We start from the raw sequence: 16844 nt of genomic DNA on the forward strand, positions 1-16844 counted from the left end.
GACTCGCTTCAGGATCTCCATGTCCCTCTTGTACTTAGGAGCCCAGAACTGGACACAGCACTCCAGATGTGGCCTCATTAGGACTGATGGCAGCAAGCTCAGTGCTGTGGTTGGTACACCTAAAGGACTGGATGTCATCCAGAGGGACCTGGACAAGCTCAAGAAGTGGGCACATGGGAATCTCATGAGATTTAACAAGACCAAGTGCAAGGTGCTGCATCTGGGTTGGGGCAATCCCCAGTATCAATCCAGGCTTGGGGATGAACTGATTGAGAGCAGCCCTGATGAGAAGTGTTGTGGTGTGAAGCAATATCCTGTTTCACCTTTCCCAGTCCCTCAGGTGTGCCAACCTCTCCCTTCCCCTCATCCTTGCCCCCTTGCTAAGTGCTGTCCGTCAATCTTAACATTCCAGCAAGGGCGTCATCTGGTTGGTGAAGTCCAAAAGATGCTTCTCAGCCCTGGGGTCATTGGCCCATCTAGGTGTCATTGTCCTCTGAGACTCCCCCCCTCCCACCTGGTTGGTGGCACACCTACCCCTTCCCCTCCCCCTTTCCCCAGGCTTAAAAAGATACGGGACCATGCGGTTGGTATTCTGTTGTAGCTGTTACAAGATTCAGAGATCTGTGACCCTGGAATAAAACTCTGGATTAAACCCTATGGCAGAATCCGTCTCCTTTTCCTTCACCTCGCCTAAAACCTTTCCACTAGAGGTAAACCTGAGTTCCTGTTTGCCTGGACTTGTTCCAAGTGCCAGCTGCAACATACAGCCAGCCAAAGGTGTCTCTGAAGTGAAACACCACAACTGCCGCCTTTGGTCAAGCAGCAAGGGCCGGATAAGCCCAGGCACGTTCCATCCAGTAATATTGGGATCATATACGAATAGAGAAGGACTTGGGGGGTGCTGGTGGATGAGAAGTTAGACATGATCTTACGTGTGCTGGCAGCCCAGAAAGCCAACCATGTCCTGGGCTGCATCAGAAGCATGGCCAGCAGGTTGAGGGAGGTGATTCTGCCCCTCTGCACTGGTGAGACCCCACCTTGAGTACTGCATCCAACTCTGGGGTCCCCAAGACAGGAAGGACATTGACCTGTTGGAGCAAGTCCAGAGGAGGTCACCAAGTTGATTAAGAGAATGGAGCACCTCTCCTATGAGGAAAGGCTGAGAGAATTGGGTTTGTTTAGCTTGGAGAGAAGTCTCTGGAATGACCTAATTGTGGCCTTCCAGTACCTGAAGGGCACGTACAAGAAAGATGGAGAGGGACTTTTTACAAGAGCATGGAGTGGCAGGACAAGGGACAATGGATTCAAACTGAGAGTAGGTTTAGACTAGATATTAGGAAGAAATTCTTGACTGTGAGGGTGGTGAGGCACTGGAACAGATTGCCCAGAAGACTTGTGGATGCCCCATCTCTCAAAGTGTTCAAGGCCAGGCTGGATGGAACTCTGATCAACCTGGTCTAGTGAAATGTGTCTCTATCTTTGGCAGGGGGGTTGGAACTAGATGATCTTTAAGGTTCCTTTCGACCCATGCCATTTTGTGATTCTATGAGTAGAGAGGCAGGATCACCTCCCTTGACCTGATGTAAATCTTCTTCCCAATGCACCTCAGGATACCATTGGCCTTCTTGGCCACAAGGGCACACTGCTGGCTCATGGACAGTTTGTTGTCCACCAGGACCCACAGGTCCTTCTCCATAGAGCTGCTTTCCAGTAGGTCAGCCACAGCCTGTGCTGATGCCCGGGGTTATTCCTCCCCAGGTGCAGGACCCTGCATTTGCTCTTGTTGAATTTCAGATGGTTCCTGTCTGCTCATCTCTCCAACCTGTCAAGGTCCTTCTGAAGGGCTGCACAGCACTGTAGTGTATCCGCCACTCCTCCCAGCTTTGTGGCATCATTGAACTTGCTGAAGAGGCAAACAATACTTGGCCCAGTATTGAACCTTGGGGGACACCACCAATGATAGGCCTCCAACTGAACCCTGTGGCACTGATCATGACCCTCTGGGATCTACTGTTCAGCCAGTTCTCAACCTACTTCACTGTCCCCTCATTCATTTCTCACTTCCTGAGTTTGCCTATGAGGATGTTGTGAGAGACAGTGTTGAAAGCCTTGCTGAAGTCCAGGTGGACAAAATCCATTGCTCTCTCCTCATCTATCCAGGTAGTTGTTTCATCTTAGAAGGCTATCAGGCTGGTCAAACATGACTTCCCTTTAGTGAATCCTTGCTGACTGCTTCTTATCACTTTCTTGTTCTCCATGTGGATAGAAATGGCGTCCAGAATGAGGCACTCCATCACCTTTCCAGGGATTAAGGTGAGACTGACTAGTCAGTAATTCCCTGGGTCCCCCTTCTTGCCCTTTTTGAAGACCAGGGTGACATTTGCTTTCTTCCAGTCCCTCAGGCACCTCTCCTGATCTCCACAACCTTTCAAAGATGATCATGAGTGGCCTCCCTATGATGTCCGCCAGTGCTTTCAGCACTTCTCAATGCATCCCCTCAGGGCCCACAGACTTTTGGATGTCCAGTTTGCTTAGGTGTTCTCTGACCCAATCCTCCTTGACCAAGGGAATGTCTTCCTCCCATCATTCCTTTACCCTGCTCTCCTGGGTCAGAGATCCCTGAGGGTTGGTCTTATTAGTGAAGACTGATGCAAAAAAGGCATTCAGTACCTCTGTCTTCTCTGTGTCCTCTGTTACCAGGGTCCTCTGTCTATTTAGGAATAGGCCCACATTATCCTTTGTTTTCCTATTGTTATTAATGTATTTGAAAAAGCCCTTTTTGTTATACTGGACATCTTTGGCCAGACTTAATTCCAGATGGGCCTTGGCCTTCTTCATCTCATTTCTACTTACTCGGACAACCTCTCTATATTCATTCCAAGTGGCCTGACCCTGCTTCTACCTCCTATGTGTTTTCTCCTTTTGCATGAGTAACGACAGGAGTTCTTAATTCATCCAGGCAAGTCTTTTGCCCCCTGTACCCGATTTCTTGCTCATCATCGGGATGCATTGTTCTTGAGCCTGGAGGAAGCAATCCTTGAATATCAACCAAAACTCTTGGACCCACCCCTCTTCCCTGCAGGGTCTGTTTCCATGGGATTCATCCAAGAAGATCCATGAAGAGGCTAAAGTTAGCTCTCCTGAACTCCAGGGTTGTAATCTTACATGCTGCCCTGCTTCCTCCTTGCCCAATACTGAACTCCACAATCTCATGGTCACTAGAGCAAAGGCTGCCCCCAACCTTCACATCTCCAACAAGGCCTTCCCTGTTTGTTAGCATAACATTTCCACTAGGCAGCTTTCCAGCCACTCTTCCCCAAGCCTAACCCCTTGCTGCATGGGGTTAATTACAGCATTATGATAAATTGTTCTTTATGATCTTTGATGTTTTATAGATCTCTTTTAGACTCATGTTTGAACAGTGAAACTGGGATTTTTTCTTTTTCCTTTATACATGTCTATGCATTTATAAATTAGCTTTGCATAATGCAAACAGTTTGCTAGTAAGATGTAATAAACTTATGTGAAAGAAATGAAGTTGTTAGTTTTATTGAGTTTATATGGCCAGGCTTTGGTAGCAGGGGGACTACAGGGATGGCTTCTCAGAGAAGCTGTTAGAAGCTTCCTCCATGTCTGGCAGAGCCAACCCCTGGCAGCTCCAAGACAGATGGGCCGCTAGCCAAGGCTGGGCCAATTAGAAGTGGTGGTAATGCCTCTGTGATAACAGATTTAAGAAGAAGAAAAAAAAAATGTATTGTGCAGTTGCAATTGGCAGCCAGAAAAGAGCAGGGTGAGAACATGTGAGAGGAACAACTCTGCAGACACCAAGGTCAGCAGAGAAGGAGGGGGAGGAGCTGCTCTGGGCACTGGAGCTGAGATTCCTCTGCAGCCTGTGGTGAAGACCATGGTGAAGGAGGCTGTGCCCTTGCAGCCCATGGAGGTCCATGGGGATGAAGATATCCACTTGCAGCCCATGGAGGAGATCCATGCTAGAGGAGGTGGATGCCTAGGAAGAGGCTGTGAACCTGTGGGAAGCCTGTGTTGGAGCAGGCTCCTGGTAGGAGTTGTGAGCCCGTGGGGGACCCACACTGTAGCAGCCTGTCCCTGAAGGACTGCAACCTGTCAAGAGTGACCCATGTTACAGCAAATTGGGGAGGACTGTTGCCAATGGGATGGACTCACGTTGCAGCAGTTAACAGAGAACCATTGCCCGTGAGGTAGACTCATGTTGGAGAAGTTAATGGAAAACTGTCTCCCATGGGAGGAAGCCCACGATGAAGCAGAGGAAGGACTCCTCTCCTTGAGCAGCCACAGAAACAACATATGATAAACTGACCATAACCCCCATTCCCTGTCTCCCTGTGCCACTGGGGGAAGGAGGTTGATCTAGGCAGGAGGGAGGAGTGGAGGGAAGGTGTTTTTAAGGTCCTAATTTTCTTATTATTATTCTGCTCTGATTTTGCTAGTAATAAATTAAATTATTATCTCTAATTCGAGCCTGTTTTACCCATGACAGTATTTGATGAGTGATCTCTCCCAGTCCTTATCTCAACCCATGAACCCTTTGTTATATTTTCTTTTCCCTCTCCCTCTCCAGCTGTGAAGAGGAATGATAGAGCAGTTTTGGTGGGTGCCTGGGCATCCAGCCGGAGTCAACCCACTACATTAATCTTTTGAGAAAATCAATTAATATTAAATGACTTTCTGTCATAGAAGTGTAAAAGCTTTAGCAAAACTAGCAGCGTAGTCTTGTTGGCAGCCTGTATGTGTATGTGTTAGTCTCTCCTAAGAGATACTCCTGTGGTGGGCTGACTCTGGCCGGATGCCAGGTGCCCACCAAAGCTGCTCTATCACTCCCCTCCTCAGCTGGACAGGGGAGGGAAAATATAAGGAAAGGCTCATGGGTTGAGATAAGGGTAGGGAGAAATCACTCACTGATTACCATCATGGGCAAAACAGACTCGAGTTGGGGATATTAATTGAATTTATTACCACTCAGAGTAGGATAATGAGAAACAAAACAAATCCTACGAACCTCTTCCCCTCTACCCTCCCTCATTCCCAGTCTCAACTTTATTTTCAGTTCTCTACCTCCTTCCCCCAATTACACAGGGAGACAGGAATTGGCAGTTATGGTCAGTTCATCACATGTTGTTTTTGCTTCCTTCTCAGGGACAGGACTCCTTCCCCTTCTCCAGCGTGGCGTCCCTCCTATGGGAGACAGTCCTCCTCAAACTTCTCCAACTTAAGTCCTTCCCACAGGCTACAGTCCTTCACAAACTGCTCCAATGTGGATCCCTTTCCACAGGGTGCAATCCTTCAAGGACAGGCTGCTCCAGCAGGCATCCCCCACAGGGTCACAAGTCCTGTCAAGTAAACCTGTTGCAGCATGGGCTTCTCTCTCCACAGGGCCACAGGTTCTGCCAGGACCCAACTCCAACGTGGGCTTCAGATGGTGTCACAGCCTCCTTTGGGCATCCACCTCCTCCATAGTGGGTCTTCATGGACTCGTGGGTCGACCTCTGCTCCCTGTGGACCTCCATGGGCTGCAGGGGCACAGATGTCTTACCATGGTCTTTGCCACAGGCTGCAGGGGAATCTCAACTCTGGCACCTGGAGCACCTCCTCCCCCTTCTTCTCTGCTGACCTCGGTGTCTGCAGAGTTGTTCCTCTCACATATTCTCACTCCACTCTTCTCTGGCCCCAAGTACTTTGACGCAATAATTTTTTCCCTTTTAAAAATATTTTATTACAGAGGCATTACCACCATCACTGATGGGTTCAGCCATTGCTGGTGGCAAGTCCATCTTGGACCTGGCTGTCATTGGCTTCATTTGACATAGGGGAAGCTTCTTGCAGCTTCTCACAGAAGCAACCTCTGTAGCCCTACCTCTACCTGAAACCTGGCCATGCAAACCCAATACAACTACCAATCTGCTAGTGACACAAGAAATACCACCACCAATTCAGGCAATTTATTTCATGGTTTAATGATTTTTCTAAGTTTACCTAAAATCACTTATTTTGAATTCTTGTTCTCTAATTTACATTCACTTAAACAAATGCAAAGCATTACTATGGCTTTATGTGTGAGGAGCAAATAATTGGAGCAAATAATTTGTTCCATATGTTAAAATTCTTTGATGTGGTGCTACAGCTTAAATTTTCTTTTTATCACTTCTGTGACAACCCTTTTCATCCATCATTTGCATATTCTGTTGTTTTTGTGAAATGCATCAAAAATTAGCCAAGCACTGGCATCTGGTGGGCAAGACCTTTAAACAGAGTTTGAAGAATATTAGGCAAATACCTTTTCCATAATAAGCAATACCCCTTTCTGAATGTTAGAAGGAAATGTTTCAGCAGGAATACATTTATTATTGACTTACTATAAGTATTTTTTAGTTCACTGTAGTCAGTGTGAACAACTTAAAGGTACAGTCAGCTTCTGATTACCAGGGCACAGTTTTGTCTGAAGTGTGGATCAGCTGTGTTACAGGTGTAGAGACATGAGCTGGCTACATTTCAGCTTATTAACCCTAATGCAGTACTTTCTGAAAGTGCCCATCATCAGATATGATCCAGAAGGAGTTTTAGCTCATCTGTAGGAAACCATGCAAAGTTTAATAAGGTCTGAGCACCAGAGCTGGCTATGCATGGCATCAGCAGCATATTCTGAAATGGGGTAAAAACTGATAGTTGCAGGGAGAACGGACAGGAAGAACATTTGAGTGATTCTGCAGTGAACCAGCACAGCCCACAGTAGGCTCAGTAGCTCAGGCTTTGCAAGGTTTAGAGGGGCTCTGTGCATGGCCTCTTATATGTCCATTCACTCAGATACTCATGGTTCCAGGTTTAGGGACAGGAGACCTTGTGTGCCTGAATATAGCCTTCTGTGTATCATTTGGATTGATTCTGCTTTTTTTTTCGGGGGGGGGGGGGGGATCTAGGAGTTTTAGAACAGTTTCCAATGCATCCAAGTAACTGTAGGAGCTAACTCAGGACCAGCAAGTAGGATCAACCTCCTTTAACCAACTTGGATGCAGCAGGGTTGTGTTTAGAGTGGCTGGGGCACCTGCACTGTACTCTGCAGTCTGTTTTGTACCTGTATAATAGTTTGTATCCATTTGTCCATTGGACCAATTTATCTCAGATTAAGAAGCACTGACTGTATATGTTATCTGTTGTGCAAGATGTTTAACTGTGTTTCTTTAATGTGAAGATTCTGGCAAAAAGCAGTAGTCATTTCTTTGTTGAGTAGAATTTTAATGACTCCTCAATTAAAAAGTATTTTCTAATACATGCCAACCAAAAATATGAAATAGAAAGTATATAATTGTTGTGTTTTATGACCAGTAAATTAGCTACATCAGAATAGAAAAAGGCATTAAACTTGCAGTTGAGACATTTATGGCGTTTTGGATAAAAATTAACATTTCAGTTAATGTGTATTTTTTTTACAAATAAATTTAGAAGTTATTGAAATTTGGTAATTTCAGGGGAAAAGTATATTAGAAATTCTGTTGCTTATTTCCCTAGGATGTTGATGCTACAAATCCAAATTATGAAATTATGTGTATGATAAGAGATTTCAGGGGAAGTTTGGATTATAGACCACTGACAACTGCAGATCCTGTAAGTACCCAAGTGATGTGGAAATTTTTTATCCTTCTGAATTTTGCTCTTTGTCTCCAATTTATTTCCGATGTATGTACCTGGCCTTGAACACTTCCACAGAGGGAGCATCCACAAGTTCTTTGGGAAATCTGTGTCTCACCACCCTCACAGTAAATAATTTCTTCCTAACATCTAATATAAATCTCTCCTATTTTAGTTTAAAACCATTTCCCCTCACCACTATACTCCCTGCTAAAGAGTTCCTCCCCATCTTTCCTGTGGGCCCCCTTTATCTCGGGGTCTTTCGGGTTGCTGTGACCCCGAGAATGTTAAAAGTCTCTTTTCCCAGCCTGAGTGCTTGAAGAATGAGTCAGAGCTCTTCAGTTCTCAGTCTCAAGGTTGTTTATTGCGTCTTATCTATAAAAAATTTTTTCCTGCCCTGCTGAGGTCCATCCAGCAGGACAGTTCCAGGCACACTGCCTGCCTCCGGGGTGGTGTTATGTCTTTATACTAAAAACTGCATATACAATGTTTACAATTACTTTCCAATACCTATCACCTATGTTAGACAGTGAGCTTCTACTCTAAACTAATCTGTAAGGGCCAACATCACAGCAGAAGATGGAGGCCAAGAAGAAGAAGGAGAAAGGCTGGACATGCCCAGTTCCCTCCATCTTGCCTCCTGAACCCCCATACCAAAAACCCCAAAATCTACTTTTTCACCCCGTGATAACTTCACTATTATTCTACCTAAACTGTTGTGGCTTGCTGATCTTCATATAAGGTTGGTAATTTTCTCCATGTGTCATAATCAAAACCACAGGTGTTTTGGGCTCTGTGCCAGGGCTTCTGAGCCCCCTGGCAGGGGTCCTGGTGTCCTGGACAGCCAGAGGGATGTTCTGGGTTCCCACACCTTTAGGTACTAGAAGGCTGCTATAAGGTTTCCCCAGAGCCATCTTTTCTCCAGGCTGAACACCCTCAGCTCTCCCACCCTGTCTCCATAGCAGAGGTGCTCCAGCCCCTGATCATCTTCATGGCCTCCTCTAGACTCACTCCAACAGGTCCACGTCCTTATGCTGGAAGCCCCAGAGCTGGATGCAGTACTCCAGGTGGGGTCTGACAAGAGCAGAGTAGAAAAGGAGAATGACCTCTCGACCTGCTGGTCACACTGCTTTTGATACAGTCTGGAATGTGATTCACTTTCTGGGCTGTGAGCACACATTGCCAGCTCATATCCAGTTTCTCACCCACCAATACCTCCTACCTCCAAGTCCTTCTTGGCAGGCCTGCTCTCAATCTACTCATTGCCCAGCCAGTATCCATGTTTGGAATTGCCTTAACCCAGGTTCAGGACCTTGCATTTGGCCTTGTTGGACTTCATGAATTTCACATGGGCCCAACTCTGGAGCCTGTCCAGGTCCCTCTGGATGGTATTCCTTCCCTCCAGCATGTCAACCACACCACACAGCTTGGTGTTGTCAGCAAAATTTCTGAGGGTGCACTCAATCCTACTGTCCATGTCACTAACAAAGATGTTAAACAGCGCTGGTCCCAATACCAACCCCTGAGGAACACCAGTCATCACTGGTCTCCACTTGGACATTGAGCCATTGACTGTAACTCTTTGAGTGCAACTGTCCAGCCAATTCCTTATCCACCAAGTGGTCCATCTGTCAAATCCATGTCTCTCCAGTTTAGAGACTACCATGTTGTGCAGTATAGTGTCAAATGCTTTACACTAGTCCAGGTAGATGACAACAGTCGCTCTTCTCTCATCCACCAATGTTGTAACCCTATAATAGAGGCCACCAAGTTTGTCAGGCACAGGGTCCAGCAGAAGGCCACAAAGATGATGAGGGAACAGGAGCATCTCTGTTATGGGGAGAGACTGTGGGAGCTGGGCCTGTTTAGTCTAGAGAAGACTGAGTGGGGATCTGTCTTGGTTTAGGACAAAATTTGGGAGGAAACCTCCAAATGGGGTCCCTCTAGAAAAGCAAATTCAAGCAGCCCCTCCCCCTACTGGTTTGGGAAAAGATTTCCTCAGAGAAAAGTAGAAAAAACTGTTTATTTAACAAGCAAAGTATTCACAAGCATAAAAAAATTAATAGTATTAAACAGTGGAACCTCTTGTTCTGAAGAGATGGAAAATTCAGAAAGTACTTGTCGTGGAGTGTAGCTTGGCTCTCTTAGTCTCTTATCAGTCTCTTCAGTGCTGGAAAATGCCGTGGCCCAGGCCTAGGCCCTGGTGGGTGACAGGTGTGAGCTCCCAGTGCTCTTCTGGGTTTTCAGTCCAGAGCAGGTTTGAACAGTTCCAAGAAAAAGAAAAAACACAGTCCGGGGAACTTCTCTGCCTCAGCTAGCTAAAAACTAACTAAAAAGCAATGGAGAGCTCTCTCCTGCTGTCCATTCATGCTGCAGACAACACAGTCCAGGAGAAGGAATGTGGAGGATTGAATGCAGTTTCTGAAAACAAACTGCGTGCTTCTGCCTCTCCTTTGGTCTCAGAACCAGTCTTAAAGGTGAAAAACTTAATATCCAGCATAAACAGAACAGACGATTGGGGATCATAAAGTCACCCCAGGACAGGATCTCATTAATGCATATAAATATCTCAAAGGCAGGTGCCAAGAGGATGGTGCTAGACTCTTTTCAGTGATGCCCAGTGACAGGATGAGGAGCAATGGCCATAAACTAAAATGCAAAAGTTTCACCTCATCATAAAGAACTTTGTTTTTACAGTGAGGGTGGCAAGGCACTGGAACAGGCTGCCCAGGGAGGGCATGGAGTCTCCTTCTCTGGAGACATTCAGAACCCACTTGGACATGTTCCTGTGTAATTTGCTCTGGGTGACCCTGCCTTAGCAGGGCACTGAGGTGACACTGATTGGTCTGTAGTTTCCTGGTCTTCCTTATTTCCCTTTTTGAACATTGGGGTTATGTTTCCCCTTTTCCAGTCATGGGAACTTCACCAGACTGCCATGATTTCTCAAATATAATGGATAGTGGCTTAGCCACTTGTCTTGGTTTGAAAGACAGGTGTTTGCCAAAGAAGGCAGGAACCTCTCTTGGAATGGAAAATATGACCCCCTTCCCTCTGAATTATTATAACTTTGAACTTAAGGGGCTTTCAGGCAAACATATGGGAAAAGGAATAACAGTTCTTTACTAGTATGTATATATATAACAAGGCAACAAACAGCAACAATAGCAGCAACAACAAACAAAACCAGAAACCCAGTAACAGCCTTCTCTTGGCTGTCAAGCACTTTCCCCTTTGGTGTAGTTACGATCACAGCTGGCAGGGGTGCTGGTGGCTCCTGGCTGGGCAGGTCAGGTGTGATGATTCTCCCGTGGCTGCAGGGGTAGCTGTGGCATGAGCTCAGCTGCCTCTCTCTCACCCCGTAATGGCAGGTGCAGCCAGCGGAAGAGATAGAAAAGGGCTTCCTTTACAAACTCTCGGGGGGAAGGAGGGGGCGGGGGGGGGGGGCAATCAGTCCCAGTGCCCCTCCAGATAGCAAAATAAGCTGTAGCAGGAACCTTGGAAGCAGAAAGCTGGAACACCAGCGATGAGCAGACCCTGGAGTGACAAGCAAAATGTAACAAAAACTCTGCAGCTGTAGCAGAAGCCATGAGGTGTCCCAGCAGACACAGGGTGCTGGTTACAGTGTAGTGAAGAACCTGGAGCAGTGACAGAAAAAAACGGTGGGGCTGGACAGTGGCAGCCAGGCTCCTGAACACAGCTAGGAGAGGCTCCTGCAGAGAGGGAGGGGCTCAGGATCCCAAGTTTTCCCCTGAGGCACCCGAATAGATGGTGAGGGTCCTTTCCAGTTAGATTGGGTGTTAATAAGGTCCCAGTGCAACGACTGCTCTTATGAGCAAAGGTTCACCCACAGTAAGGAAGAAGAAGCAGTACAGGGCTGGGCTTCGCGGTGGCAGTGGATTCTCCCTGTGAAAAACGAGGTTCACTCTCCTGTAAAAATGTAAAAGTTTAATAAAGGACAATAGAAGACAAAGACAATAAAGCAAAGATTTACGGCTGGGTGCTTGGCATTCCACTGAGAACACACCTGCTATTTCGGAGAGCCTTTAAATACCTTTCCTATTGCATCAGCCTACTGCATATTCATAAACAATTATGCATATCTAAAATTTCCCCTAAACTAGTTCACATGTTCCAAGAACTGTTTAGCATGGCTCCTCCTTAGGTCCACCTTTTTAGACCATGCGTATTTCTTGGCTGTGGTTTTGGTCCGTTCTTGTTATCACCTCCAGTTTGGGCTTTGGTCCATATTTTCTACAGACGGTGGGTGCTGATAATTTGCATGTCAGTAGCAGGGGTCTCCATCACATGTTCATTGAATGTTATCCCAACCAAGCAGGCATTTTAACACAAGCATACTATATCAGCTATTTCACTACCATGTCTAAGTTTAATTAACAACAGAAATAAAAAAACCCAACTATATCTTTATAGCAAAGTTACTTTAACATTTTACATATAGCATCCATTAATATTTGCGAAAAACCAATATTATAATGTGTATTTATAACATCCCGGTGGTATACAACAGCTCGACTGTCCTCCTCCTATGCCGAGAGCAAGAGAGCAAGAGGAGCTCTCGTGAAAACTTGTGCCCCGAGCCCTGGTCTGAGCCCCATCTTTTATTCACAAATGTCACCCTGAGTTTTTAAGATTTTCTAAGCCTTCTGATGTTGACATTCTTGTAGTGAATTTTCTCACACACTTTCTGTAAATAACTCATTGTTTTGCATTCCTTTATGGAGGAGGAGAGAGTTGATGGACTGTTGGTTTAACCAGTGGCATTGGAGAGGTGCCACTGTCACCCTCCAATCCACTGTCACTTTTGGAAAACTATAAATGTTGGAGTCAGAAAATAAACGGCCTTTTTTTTCTCTTTCACCTTGAGAACGGTGTGAGCGTGTGTTCTTTTGTGTCCTATAGCGACATTTGGTGACCCCGACGTGTGTATTGCAGCAGATTGCGGTGAGGTTTTCCCCCTCCTCTCTTTGGTGCTTTGCCTGCGGTTCTTGGGGTAATGGCGAGCGCTGTGCGTTTTGAGGAGGATCTCCTCCTTTTGGATCTTTGGAGGGGGGTCCTGGAGTGGAAACAGATTTCTGTTTCCTGGGATGATTTTGAGAGATTGTTTCTGTGGGCCCGGGAGCGAGGGTTTCTTTCGGGTCCTGAGAGGGTGTTCTCCAGGGAGGAGTGGTCTCGTGTGGGGACCCGCCTCATGGAGGCCCTTTTTGACGATTGCACTCTAGATGCGGGACCGCTGCTGGTGCAGTGGAAGAGATGTGTGGAGCTTTGGGAGGGGTCTGGCTCTTGTACCCCTCGGAGTTCCCGGGGAAGCTCTTCTGCCTCGGATGTGGAGGAGGGGGAGTTTGAGTTTTTGTCCGATGTGGAGTCCCCCTCCCCGCCTCCGGACGGTGTGCTGGGGGGCAGAGCCCCGTGGGTTTCTGCGGGCTCTGTGGATTCGGCGGGCCGTCCTTGTCCTGCTTCGCCCGGCGTGGGCGGTGGGGTGGGGGACGGGTTGCCTTTTCTTTGTGCCTTTCCGGTTCTTGAGGGCCAGCCTCCGCCTCGGCTTGAGTCTGGTTCGGTGACGACCTGGTGTCCTAATTGCGGTGTTTCCACGAAGTTTCCCCTGGCCACGGCGGGGGCGGGGTCGCCCACCTCCGAGCCGGGCTCATCGGCGGGGGGGGTGACTTCGCCCGTCCCTGGGCCTGCGCAGCCTGCTGGGCGTGCGCAGTCGGTGGAAGCACCCGGGGGCAGGGCGTCATCCGCCCCTGGGCCGGCGCAGCCCGCTGAGCGTGTGCAGTCGGTGGACGCAGCCGGGGGCGGGGCATCAGTCGGCGTTCTGTCCGGCCCCGCTCCGGTGGGCGGGCAGCCCGCCCCTCTCTGCTCGGTGGGGGCGGTACCCGCTGGGCAGTCTTGTGGTTTGGGACGGACCCTCATAGGGGGCTTGCCGGGCTCCCTAGTGCCATCCCGCAGCGACGCAGCTGCGTGGACTGCGTCTCTCTCGGCGTCCCGTCCCTCCCCTGTGTCGGGGGCCGGGGGCCCCGCGCCGGTCTCGTCCCGGCCCGCGCCGGATTTGCGGGCTGGGACGGTACCTGCGTCCGCCGGGGCGGCCCCTGCTGGAGCTGTAACACAACAGGGCACTGGGGTGTTTACCTTTAGTGCACCTGTTGACACGGCCAGCGGGAGGCCGGTGGGTGCCTGGGGCCACGGCACTTCCTCGTCGAATTTGTGGACGCTTCCTGCCTGTCAGGTGACCGTGCGTCCCAGGCATCCCGAACGTTTTTGGCGAGAGGCGAAAACCAAGACTGACGAGATGAATGAGCCTGTTTCCTCGCGGCACCTGCAGGGTCGTGGGGCGGGCTCCTTTGGCTCTGCCGGTGCTGCGGGGGGCCCAGGGCCGAGTGGTGTTGGCCTGGCTCCCAGGCGATTTTCGTCTTTTGCCCCTGTTGGGCCTGAGGACCAGGGAGCATCAGGTGCGGTGGCTTTGCCAGGGGATCCTCAGGTTTTCCCTGTGCTCAGGGGTGTTGCTCATAACACCTATGAACCCCTTTCATATAAGCTGGAGAAGGAGCTCCGTGAGGCAGTTGCTCAGCATGGTTTGGGGTCCGCTGAGGTTATGCGGACTCTCCGGAGGGTTGATTCAGATAGGCTGACGCCTTACGATCTCCGTCGTGTGGCACGTTCTCTTTTTGACCCTGTGCAGTATGGTGTCTTTGAAACCAAGTGGGCTCGGTTGGCGGCCCACGTGGTGTTGTGGAATGCTACGCTGGGTCCGCAGGACCCCAGGCATGGGGTTGTCGCTGACATGCTGCTGGGAACAGGGCTTTATGAGAATGTTCAAGGGCAGGTTGGATTTGATCCCCTTGTGCTTGAACAGTGCCACTCGCTGGGCATGGCTGCGATTGTTCAGACCCTGGAAATGGCTGCTCCGAGGCCGCCGTTCCCGACCATTGTCCAGGGGGATGACGAGCCTTTCATGACGTTTGCGGAAAGGCTGATTGCATCCGTGGAGAGGCAGGTGCCTGATCCTGTGGCAAGGAGCGTTACGATTACGAACCTTGTCAAGTGCAATTGCAATGCTGCTTGTAGGAAAGTCATAGTGGCTCTGCCTGGTGATCCTACTGTCTCTGAGATGGCGGAGGCCTGTGCGGACATCGTCCCCCTGGATCGGAAGTTGGCTGCCGTGGCTGCCGCTGTGCAGCCGGTTTGGGCAGCGCCGCAGGGCAAGCGGCCGCAGCGGGGGATTGCACAGGCTGGCAAGAAGCAGGGGAAGAAAGCGCAGAAGGTGAAGTTCCCCATGTTCTTGTGTGGTCGGTGTGGTAGGCCGAATCATATGTCTGATGTGTGCAAGGCGACTGTTCATGCTAATGGCCAAGCTTTGCCAGGCTCGGGAAACGGCAAGCGGAGCGCGCAGGGGGGACGCGTGCGGACACAAGCTTCTCTCCAGACCCCGGTGCCGATGGAGGTCTCCTTTGCCAGCTTGCAGCCAGCACCCGTGGATCAGCAGGAGTGGATGTCTGCACCGCAGCAACAGTTGTGTTAGAGTCTTCTCAGATATGCAAGGTTCCCCTGGATGCCTTTGGTCCCTTGGGTGGGGGCATGAGTGCTCTCCTTATGGGGAGGTCTAGTGCCACCCTTCAGGGCATCATTGTGCACCTGGGACTCATCGATGCGGATTTCACGGGGCAGATTTGTGCCATGGTCTCCACACCCACCCCCCCCCGTGACGATCCCGAAAGGGACGCGGCTTGCTCAACTTGTGCCTTTCAAGTCCTCTGTTTGCAGGTCAGCTGATCAGTCGCGTGGAGCTGGCGGTTTTGGCTCCACTGGGCCGCCTCAAGTTCACTGGACTGCTGTCCTGACCAAGGACCGTCCCGAGATGCTGTGCACCCTGTCTGTTCCTGGTGCGACGCCGCCAGAAGTCCGCGTCCGTGGGCTTCTCGACAGCGGTGCTGACGTCATGGTTCTCTCCCTTGTGACCTGGCCCTCAGAGTGGCCCTTGGATCCGGTGGGGACATCTGTCGCTGGCCTGGGAGGGACGGCGCAATGTTATGTGAGCCAACGGCCTGTGTTGGTCACGAACCCAGAGGGACAGGTGGCCTGGGTTAGGCCTCATGTTACTTCTACTCCTGCCAACCTTTGGGGGAGGGATGTTCTGTCTGCTTGGGGGGTGCGCATTGGGACGGATTTTTGATGGGGGCCGCTGCAGTGAAGGGTGCAGAGTGTCCGACGCCTCCTATACGGTGGCTGGTTGACAAACCTGTATGGGAAAAGCAGTGGCCCCTCCCTCAAGAGAAGTTGAATGCCCTTCGGAATCTGGTGCAGGAGCAGTTGGACCAGAGTCATCTGGAGCCTTCCACCAGCCCCTGGAACACCCCTGTCTTCTGCATCAAAAAGAAGTCTGGGAAATGGAGGTTGTTGCAAGACCTCCGAAAGGTTAATGCTGTGATGGAAAGCATGGGAACATTGCAGGCGGGCATGCCATCGCCTACAGACTGGCCGGTCCTCATTGTGGATCTGAAGGATTGTTTCTTTACAATTCCTTTGCATCCCGATGACAGACCGAAGTTTGCCTTCTCAGTGCCAGCAATTAACGAGGCTGAGCCTGCACAGAGGTATCAATGGAGGACATTGCCTCAGGGCATGCGCAATTCTCCGGCCATATGCCAGTGGTATGTGGCCCGTGCCTTGTCTGGAGTTCGCAGGCAGTTTCCTGATGCACGTCTGTATCATTATATGGACGACATTTTGGTGGCCGCATCCACCCAGGATGAGCTGCTGAGGATTCAGCCTCGGTTGCTTGATGCTTTGCATGCTCAGGGACTGCAGGTGGCTCCGGAGAAGGTCCAACAGCAACCACCTTGGAAGTATTTGGGGGTCAAAATTCTGGAACGGACGATCCGTCACCAGGAGGTGCAATTTGTGCATCCTGTGAGGACACTGAATGATGTTCAGAAATTGGTGGGTGTCATCACTTGGTTGCGTCCGTATTTGGGAGTAACCGATGCGCAGCTGTCTCCTCTGTATGATTTGTTGAAAGGAGACGCTGATCTAAAATCACCTCGCACACTGACCCCTGAGGCGCATAAGGCGTTGGAGGTAGTTCAGCGAGCTGTTTCGGCTTGCCAAATTTATCGCATTGATCCCTCCGTTGATGTCACTGTGTTCGTCAACACTCCGGATTCGTATCC

General features: G+C 49.6%; 1 protein-coding gene across 2 annotated transcripts in view; it reads left to right on the forward strand.

The window, feature by feature from the left end:
• The window catches only part of LOC129133654 (kinesin-like protein KIF2A), a 165197-nt gene that overhangs the window by 89530 nt on the left and 58823 nt on the right, over nucleotides 1–16844 (forward strand). For both annotated transcript variants that reach the window (XM_054653280.1, XM_054653281.1), the window contains exon 7: nucleotides 7540–7635. In XM_054653280.1, the coding sequence (XP_054509255.1) occupies nucleotides 7540–7635 (96 nt within the window). The remainder of the gene's footprint in view (nucleotides 1–7539; nucleotides 7636–16844) is intronic.

The sequence above is a fragment of the Agelaius phoeniceus genome, chromosome W (assembly GCF_051311805.1).
Source record: "Agelaius phoeniceus isolate bAgePho1 chromosome W, bAgePho1.hap1, whole genome shotgun sequence".
Taxonomy (NCBI): Eukaryota; Metazoa; Chordata; class Aves; order Passeriformes; family Icteridae; genus Agelaius; species Agelaius phoeniceus.